The sequence below is a fragment of the Tinamus guttatus genome, unplaced genomic scaffold (assembly GCF_059628265.1).
Source record: "Tinamus guttatus ecotype Peru unplaced genomic scaffold, ASM5962826v1 Tinamus_guttatus_pri_ptg001570l, whole genome shotgun sequence".
In the NCBI taxonomy this organism is placed as follows: Eukaryota; Metazoa; Chordata; class Aves; order Tinamiformes; family Tinamidae; genus Tinamus; species Tinamus guttatus.
Window position 1 is genome coordinate 31,744 of NW_028290104.1, and position 9,159 is coordinate 40,902.

A 9,159-nucleotide genomic window follows, 5' to 3' on the forward strand; every position below is an offset into this window, starting at 1 on the left:
GGGTGACAGGTGGTGGCCCCGGGGGGGGGGGTGTCACCGGGGTGGTGTCACCGGGGGGGGTGGCCCTGGGGGTGTCACCAGGGGGGTGGCCCTGGGGGTGGCCCTGTCTTGGTGGCCCTGGGGGGGGGGTGGCCCTGGGGGTGTCACCGGGGGGGGGTGTCACCGGGGAGGGTGGCCCTGGGGGTGTCACCAGGGGGGGTGGCCCCGGTGGTGGCCCCGGGGGGGGGGGGTTGGTGGCAGCGCGTGGCCTCGACCGGGACTCGCGGCGCCCGCCGGGGCCTCCGTGTCCTCCCCCCGCGGCTTCCGGCGCCGCCGGCCATGGGGCCACCCGGTGAGTGCGACAACGGGGGGGACACGAGGGGACAACGGGGGGACACGAGGGGACAACGGGGGGACACGTTGGGGACACGTTGGGGACACGGGGGGGACGCGCGCAGCGAAGCCGCCCCCGGACGCCGGGGCCCCCGCCCGCCCCCCCCCCCCCCGCGCGGCGGCTCCGCCAATGGGGACCCGGGCAACGCGCGCGGCGTTCGTGGAGACCGGGAGGCTTCGAGGGGCCCCGGCGTCCGGGAGCGGCGCCGCCCGGAGGGGCGGGAAGGGGCCCCGGCGTCCGGGAGGGCTCGGGGGGTTTCCGAGGGGCCCCGGCGTCCGGGAGGGTCCCCGGGTTCGGGGGTCTCCGGGGGGCCCCGGCGTCCGGGGCGGCTCCGGAGCTGGTGCCGTTCGGGGGATCGGGAAGGGGCCCCGGCGTCCGGAGGGTCTCTGGGGTTCGGGGGGTGTCTCCGGTGTCGGGGAGGGTCCCGGTGTCCGGGGGGCCCCGGCGTCCGGGAGGGTTCGGGGGGCCCCGGCGTCCCGGAGGCGGCTCCGTTCGGAGGGGTGGGAAGGGGCCCCGGCGTCCGGGAGGGTCCTGGGGTTCAGGAGGGTTCGGGGGTCTCCGAGGGGCCCCGGCGTCCGGGGCGGCTCCGGGGCTGGTGCCGTTCGGGGGGTCGGGAAGGGGCCCCGGCGTCCGGGTGGGTTCGGGGGGTGCCCAGGGGCCCCCGGCGTCCGGGAGGGTCTCTGGGGTTCGGGGGGTCTCCGCGGTTCGGGGGGCCCCGGCGTCCGGGGGCGGCTCCGGGGCTGGTGCCGTTCGGGGGGTCGGGAAGGGGCCCCGGCGTCCGAGAGGGTTTGGGGGGCCCCGCGTCCGGGAGGGTCCCAGGGTTCGGGAGGGTCCCCGGGTTCGGGGGTCTCCGGTGTCGGAAAGGGGCCCCGGCGTCCGGGAGGGTCCTGAGGTTCAGGAGGGTTCGGGGGTCTCCGAGGGGCCCCGGCGTCCGGGAGGGTTCGGGAGGGTTCGGGGGTTCGGGGGGGTCTCCGGTGTCGGGGGGGTCTCGGTGTCCGGGGGGCCCCGGCGTCCGGGGGCGGCCCCGGGAGCGGCGCCGTTCGGGGGGTCGGGAAGGGGGCCCCGGCGTCCGTCTCTGGGGTTCGGGGGGGTCTCCGCGGTTCGGGGGGCCCCGGCGTCCGGGGGCGGCTCCGGAGCCGGCGCCGTTTGGGGGATCGGGAAGGGGCCCCGGCGTCCGGGAGGGTTCTGGGGTTCAGGAGGGTTCAGGGGGTCTTCGAGGGGCCCCGGCGTCCGGGTGTTCGGGGGGTCCCCGGTGTCGGGGAGGGTCCCGGGGCTGTCCGGGGGTCTCCGGGATTCGGGGGGTCTCCGGGGGGCCCCGGCGTCCGGGGGCGGCTCCGGGGCTGGTACCGTTCGGGGGGTCGGGAAGGGGCCCCGGCGTCCGGGAGGGTTCGGGAGGGTTCCGAGGTTCGGGGGTCTCCGGGGGGCCCCGGCGTCCGGGAGGCGGCTCCGGGAGCGGCGCCGTTCAGAGGATCGGGATGGGGCCCCGGCGTCCGGGAGGGTCCCGGGGTTCGGGGGGGTCCTGGTATTTGGGGGGGGGTCCCGGTGTCCGGGGGGGGGGGGGTCCCGGTATTTTGGGGGGGTCCCGGAAGGGGCCCAGGCGTCCGGGGGGTCCCAGTGTCTGAGGGGGTCCCGGTGTTTGGTGGGGGGGGGGGGCCAGGCGTCCGGGGGGGGTCGGGGGCGGGGCCCCGTCACCAGGCCCCGCCCCCAGCGCTGGCTCCGCCCCCAGGACTGGCCCCGCCCCCAGGGCTGTGGCTCCTCCTCCCGCTGCTCCTCCCGGCGGCCCCGGCCCAGCCCGAGGGTCCCGGGTCCCTCTGCGACCCCCGAGTGCTCGAGAGGTTCATCCGGGAGGCGGGGGACGCCGAGAGGGACACGGTGACAACGGGGGGACAACGGGGACAATGGGGACAATGGGGACAATGGGGACAATGGGAACATGGGGACGCCGAGAGGGACACGGTGACAACGGGGACAACGGGGGGGACAATGGGGACAATGGGGACAACGGGGGGACATGGGGGACAACGGGGACAATGGGGGGATATGGGGGGACATTGGGGACATGGGGACGCCGAGAGGGACACGGTGACAACGGGGGGACATGGGGACAATGGGGACAATGGGGACATGGGGACAATGGGGACATGGGGACGCCGAGAGGGACACGGTGACAACGGGGACAACGGGGGGGACAATGGGGACAATGGGGACAACGGGGGGACATGGGGGACAACGGGGACAATGGGGGGATATGGGGGGACAATGGGGACATGGGGACGCCGAGAGGGACACGGTGACAACGGGGGGACATGGGGACAATGGGGACAATGGGGACATGGGGACAATGGGGACATGGGGACAACGGGGGGGACATTGGGGACATTGGGGACATGGGGACATGGGGGGACAACGGGGGGAATGGGGACATGGTGACATGGGGGACATTGGGGACAATGGGGACACGGGGACAATGGGGACATGTGGGGGACATGGGGACAACGGGGGGGGGATTGGGGACATGGGGACAATGGGGGGACATGGGGACATTGGGGACAACGGGGACATGGGGACAACAAGGGGGGACATTGGGGACATGGGGAGATATGGGGGGATATGGGGGACATGGGGACATGGGGACGCTGAGAGGGACACGGTGACAACGGGGGGGATTGGGGACAATGGGGACAATGGGGGGACAACGGGGACAATGGGGACACGGTGACAACGGGGGGACATGAGGGGACATGGGGACAATGGGGGGACATTGGGGACATGGGGGGATATGGGGGACGGGGGACATCGGGGGACATGGGGGACATAGAGAGACATGGGGACATTGGGGGGGACATGGGGATGCCAAGAGGGACACGGGGTCACCGGGGACATCAGGGGACATAGGGGGGATGGGGAGACATTGGGGACATGGGGGGACGTGGAGGGACAGGGGGCAATGGGGACATTGGGGACAGTGGGGGATACGGGGGGATGGAGGGGACATAGGGCATATGGGGGGACATGGGGACACCAAGAGGGACATGGTGACACCAGGGGACATGGGGGGACATTGGGGACAATGGGAGGACATTGGGGACATGGGGGGATGGAGGGGACATTGGGGACAGGAGGGACGGGGGGAAACGGGGGGATATGGGGGGACATTGGGGACATTGGGGACATTGGGGACATTGGGGACACCAAGGGGGGGACACGGTGACACCCCCCCCCCCCCCCAGGCCGACTGTGGCCGCCCCTGTGACCTCCCGGAGCCGGTGACGGTGCCGGACACGGGTGTCAACTTCAACGAGTGGCAACAGCTGGACGTGAGTGTGGGAACGGGGCGGAACGGGGCGAAAACGGGGAAAAACGGGGGGAAACGGGGAAAAACGGGGCGGAACGGGGTGAAACGGGGAAAAACGGGGAAAAACGGGGTGAAACGGGGAAAAATGGGGGAAACGGGGAAAAATGGGGTGAAATGGGGAAAAAGGGGGTGAAACGGGCAAAAACGGGGCGGAACGGGGAAAAATGGGGGAAACGGGGAAAAATGGGGGAAAAGGGGAAAAATGGGGTGAAACGGGGAAAAAGGGGGTGAAACGGGGGAAACGGGGAAAAATGGGGTGAAACGAGCAAAAATGGGGGGAAACGGGGAAAAATGGGGGAAACAGGGAAAAATGGGGTGAAACGGGGAAAAATGGGGGAAAATGGGGTGAAACGGGGCGAAACGGGGCGAAACAGGCGAAAATGGGGCAAAACGGGCAAAAATGGGGCGAAACGGGGAAAAATGGGGTGAAACGGGGAAAAACGGGGGCAAAACAGGGAAAAATGGGGGAAACGGGGAAAAATGGGGTGAAACGGGGAAAAACGGGGCGAAACGGGGAAAAATGGGGTGAAACGGGGGAAAAGGGGGCGAAACGGGGAAAAATGGGGGAAACGGGGAAAAACGGGTGTGAAACGGGGGAAACGGGGAAAAATGGGGTGAAATGGGGAAAAATGGGGTGAAACGGGCAAAACAGGCAAAAACGGGGCGAAACGGGCGAAAATGGGGCAAAACGGGCAAAAATGGGGCGAAACAGGCGAAAATGGGGCGAAATGGGCGAAAATGGGGCAAAACGGGCAAAAATGGGGCGAAACGGGGAAAAATGGGGTGAAACGGGGAAAAATGGGGGGAAAACGGGGAAAAACGGGGTGAAATGGGGAAAAACGGGGGAAACGGGGAAAAATGGGGGTGAAACGGGGAAAACGGGCAAAAACGGGGCGAAACAGGCGAAAATGGGGCAAAATGGGCAAAAATGGGGGAAACGGGGAAAAATGGGGTGAAATGGGCAAAAACGGGGGCCAAACAGGGAAAAATGGAGCAAAACAGGGAAAAATGGGGCAAAACGGGGAAAAATGGGGTGAAACGGGGAAAAATGGGGTGAAACGGGCAAAAACGGGGCGGAACGGGGAAAAATGGGGGAAACGGGGAAAAATGGGGTGAAACGGGGAAAAATGGGGTGGAATGGGCAAAAACGGGGCGAAACAGGCAAAAAGGGGGACAAAACGGGCAAAAATGGGGTGAAACGGGCAAAATGGGGCAAAACGGGCAAAAATGGGGTGAAACAGGCAAAATGGGGCAAAACGGGGAAAAATGGGGTGAAACGGGCAAAATGGGCAAAAACGGGGCGAAACAGGCGAAAATGGGGCAAAACGGGCAAAAATGGGGCGAAACGGGGAAAAATGGGGTGGAATGGGCAAAAACGGGGCGGAACGGGCGAAAACGGGGTGGAACGGGCAAAAAACAGGCAAAATTGGGCAAAAATGGGGCAAAACGTGCAAAAACCCGGCGAAACGGGCAAAAATGGGGTGAAATGGGCAAAAATGGGGTGAAACGGGGAAAAATGGGGGGGAAAACGGGCAAAAAGGGGGCAAAACGGGCAAAATGGGGCAAAATGGGCAAAAAAGGGCGCAAAACCGGAGTGCAATGGAATGGTCGCGGTGTTGTCACAGTGTTGTTGCGATGTTGTCTCCCCCTGGGATTGCCCGGTTGTTGTGTGCGGCTGTGGTGACGTTGTATTGCGGCTGTCGTGTGGCTGTTGTGGCTCTGTTGCGCGGTTGTTGTGTCCGGCTGTTGCGGGGCTGCTGTGCGGTTGTCACGTGCACCTGTTGTGACGCTCCCGTACGGCTGTTGTGACTCCGTTGCGTGGTTGTTGCGTGCGGCTGTTGTGTCTCTATTATACAGTTACTGCAAGCGGCTGTTGCACGGTTGTTGCGCTGCTCCTGTGGGGCTGTTGCACGGTTGTTGTGTCTGCCTGTTGCGACGCTCCCGTGCGGCTGTTGTGGCTCTATTGTGCGGCTGCCGTGTCCGGCTGTTGCAATGCTCCTGTGCGGCTGTTGCGATGCTCATGTGCGGCTGTTGCACGGTTGTCGTGTCCGGCTGTTGTGACGCTCCTGTTGTGCGGCTGTTGTGGCTCTGTTACGCGGTTGTCGCGTGCGGCTGTTGCGCGGTTGTTGCGTTGTACTGTCCAGCTGTTGCCCAGTTGCCGTGTCCGCCTGTTGTGACGCTCCCGTGCGGCTGTTGTGGCTCTATTGTGCGGTTGTTGTGTCCGGCTGTTCCACGGCTGCCCTGTCCGCCTGTCGCGACGCTCCCGTGCGGCTGTTGTGGCTCTATTGTGTGGCTGCCATGTCCGGCTGTTGCAATGCTCCTGTGCGGCTGTTGCGACGCTCCCGTGCGGTTGTTGCGCGGTCGTCGCGTTGTCGTGTCCGGCTGTTGCCCAGTCGCCCTGTCCGCCTGTCGCGACGCTCCCGTGCGGCTGTTGTGGCTGTATTGTGCGGTTGTCGTGTCCGGCTGTTGCCCTGTCCGCCTGTCGCGATGCTCCCGTGTGGCTGTTGCGCGGTCGTCGCGCTGTCGTGTCCGCCTGTTCCACGGCCGCCCTGTCCGCCTGTCGCAGGCCTCCCGGCGCCGCTGGCGGGTTGTGCGGGGACAGGCGGCGCTCGTGGCCGCCGTCTCCCGCGCCCGGGAGCTGTTGTTGTTGTCGCCGGGTGTAGCCGCCCTCCCCCCGGCCCTGGAGAGGAGCTGGAGCCTCGTGAGGAGCGTCAGCCGGTTGCTATGGAGACTGCGGGGACAGGTGGGGACATGGGGACAATGGGGGGACAATGGGGACGTTGGGGATGTTGGGGACATTGGGGACATGGAGGGACATTGGGGACAATGGGGACACGGGGACATGGGAGGACATGGAGGGAAATAGGGGGACATTGGGGACACAGGGACATGGGGGGACAGGGAGGGACATTGGGGACAATGGGGGACATTGGGGACATGTGGGACATGGGGAGACACAGGGGGACATGGGGACATTGGGGACAATGGGGACATGGGAAATGGGGGGACATTGGGGACGTTGGGGATGTTGGGGACATTGGGGACATGGAGGGACATGGAGGGAAATAGGGGGACATTGGGGACAATGGGGACAATCGAGACATGGGGGACAATGGGGACATGGGGGGACACAGGGGACATTGGGGACACAGGGACATGGGGGGGACAGGGAGGGACATTGGGGACAATGGGGGACATTGGGGATGTGGGGGGACCTGGGGGACATGGAGGGAAATAGGGGGGGACATTGGGGACATCAGGGGACATGGAGACATGAGGGGACATATAGGGACATGGAGGGACATTGGGGACGTTGGGGACAATGGGGACATGGGGGGACATTGGGGGGACAATGGGGACAATGGGGACACGGGGACATGGGAAATGGGGGGACACTGGGGACGTTGGGGATGTTGGGGACATTGGGGACATGGAGGGAAATAGGGGGACATTGGGGACAATGGGGACATGGGAAATGGGGGGACATGGGGGGACGTTGAGGGCATGGAGGGACATGGGGGGACATTGGGGACAATGGGGACATGGGGACAATGGGGACACGGGGGGGGGGGGGGCGTCCCTGTGGGCGGAGCCTCCCCCTGACCCCTCCCCCCCCGCAGGATCCCCCGCCCCCCCCCGCGCCCCCCCCCGCCCTCCGGGTCCGCTCCCTGTCCCGGCTCCTCGGCGCCAACAGCCGCTTCCTGCGGGGCCAAGTGCGGCTGTTCCTGGCGGACGCCTGTTCCCGGTGACACCCGGCGCCGCCTGTCACCCCGAGCCCTCCGTGGGGAGCAACAGGCGGGACCCGCCGCAGGCTACAGGCGGCCGTCAATCATCCCCGCTACAGGCGGCGGCGGGACACGGCGGGCGCCGGGTGATTGACAGGCGTCAATCGCAACGAGGACTATGGACACGCGGGCGGGTGATTGACGCCTGTCAATCACCCCAGCAAGGACCGGGGGGGCGGGGCCTCGCTGATGGGCGTCACCGCGGGGTGATTGACAGCCGGGGGGCGGGGCCGCGCCGCCGGTGATTGACAGCCGCCCGGCAACCGACCGGGGAGGGGGGGCGGGGTTTTGGCGGGGGGCGGGGCTTTGATTGACAACCCGTTGATTGACAGCCGGGTGATTGACAGCCGGGTGTTACAGCCGGTTGATTGACAGTCGGGTGATTGACAGTCGGGTGATTGACAGCCGGGTGATTGACAGCCGGCTGCCTGTCGGGAACACGGAATATTTATCGGAGCCGCCGATTCCTCCGCGCCGCCCGGACGCCTGGGCCCTTTCCCAGCCCCCCCGGACGCCTGGGCCCTTCCTGGACCCCTTTGATCCCCCCCGGACGCCTGGGCCCTTCCTCAGCCCCCCCCCCCGGACACCTGGGCCCCTTTGACCCCCCCGGACGCCTGGGCCCCTCCTGGACTCCCTTGATCCCCCCAGACGCCTGGGCCCTTTCCCAGCCCCCCCCCCGGACGCCTGGGCCCCTTTGATCCCCCCCCGGACGCCTGGGCCCTCCCCCCCCCATCCCGGACGCCTGGGCCCTTTCCCAGCCCCCCGGACACCTGGGCCCCTCCTGGGCCCCCTTGACCCCCCCCGGACGCCTGGGCCCCTCCTCACTCCCCCCTCGGACGCCTGGGCCCTTTCCCAGCTCCCCCCCCGGACACCTGGGCCCCTTTGACCCCCCCGGACGCCTGGGCCCTTTCCCAGCTCCCCCCGGACGCCTGGGCCCTTCCTGGGCCCCCTTGATCCCCCCCCGGACGCCTGGGCCCCTCCTCACCCCCCCACCCGACGCCTGGGCCCTTCCTGGGCCCCCTTGATCCCCCCCGGACGCCTGGGCCCCTCCTTAGCCCCCCCCGGACGCCTGGGCCCTTTCCCAGCCCCCCCCGGACGCCTGGGCCCTTCCTGGACCCCCTTGATCCCCCCGGACGCCTGGGCCCCTCCTCAACCCCCCCTCGGACGCCTGGGCCCTTCCCCCCCGCCCCCCCCCCGGGGTCAGTGTCCGGGGCTGATAACGGAGCCGCCAGACCCGCAGGCGCCGGGGGTGGGCGGGGCGCGGAGGCCCCGCCCCTTTTCCCTCTAACCCCGCCCCCACCTACCGCAAGCCCCGCCCCCCTCCCCGCTTGGCGCCCCCCCCGCTGGGTTTAAGCCCCGCCCCCTCAGCGGTGGCGCGGTCACGCCCCCCCCGCTAAGCCCCGCCCCCGTGGGGCCTCGAGGCTCCGCCCACTGCCCGAGCGGCCGCGGGGCAGAGACGGAGGAGGGTGAGTGGGGGGGGGGGGATAGGGGGACATTGGGGACATGGGGGGGACACAGGGGGACATTGGGGACATTGAGGGACATGAGGGGGACATGAGGGGACATTGGGGCCATTGGGGGACACGGGGAGACACGGGGGGCATTGGGGACATTGGGGACATTGGGGACATTGGGGACGTGGAGGG

General features: G+C 67.8%; 1 protein-coding gene across 1 annotated transcript; it reads left to right on the top strand.

Annotated features, from left to right (window-relative positions):
• The first annotated feature begins 318 nt into the window (after nt 1-318).
• Nucleotides 319-7,478, top strand: LOC148590228 (erythropoietin-like). The gene is made up of 5 exons (XM_088539294.1): nt 319-331; nt 2,100-2,245; nt 3,604-3,690; nt 6,295-6,471; nt 7,349-7,478. Exons 1-5 carry the CDS (start codon nt 319-321, stop codon nt 7,475-7,477), a joined length of 552 nt encoding a protein of 183 aa, XP_088395420.1. The 3' UTR covers nt 7,478.
• The last annotated feature ends 1,681 nt before the right edge of the window (nt 7,479-9,159 follow it).

Excerpts from the sequence above, each read along its gene's own strand:
- LOC148590228 (XM_088539294.1), top strand. Across the intron at positions 2,246-3,603 it reads GGGACGCCGAGAGGGACACG|GCCGACTGTGGCCGCCCCTG; the intron begins GTGACAACGGGG and ends CCCCCCCCCCAG. Across the intron at positions 6,472-7,348 it reads TATGGAGACTGCGGGGACAG|GATCCCCCGCCCCCCCCCGC; the intron begins GTGGGGACATGG and ends CCCCCCCCGCAG.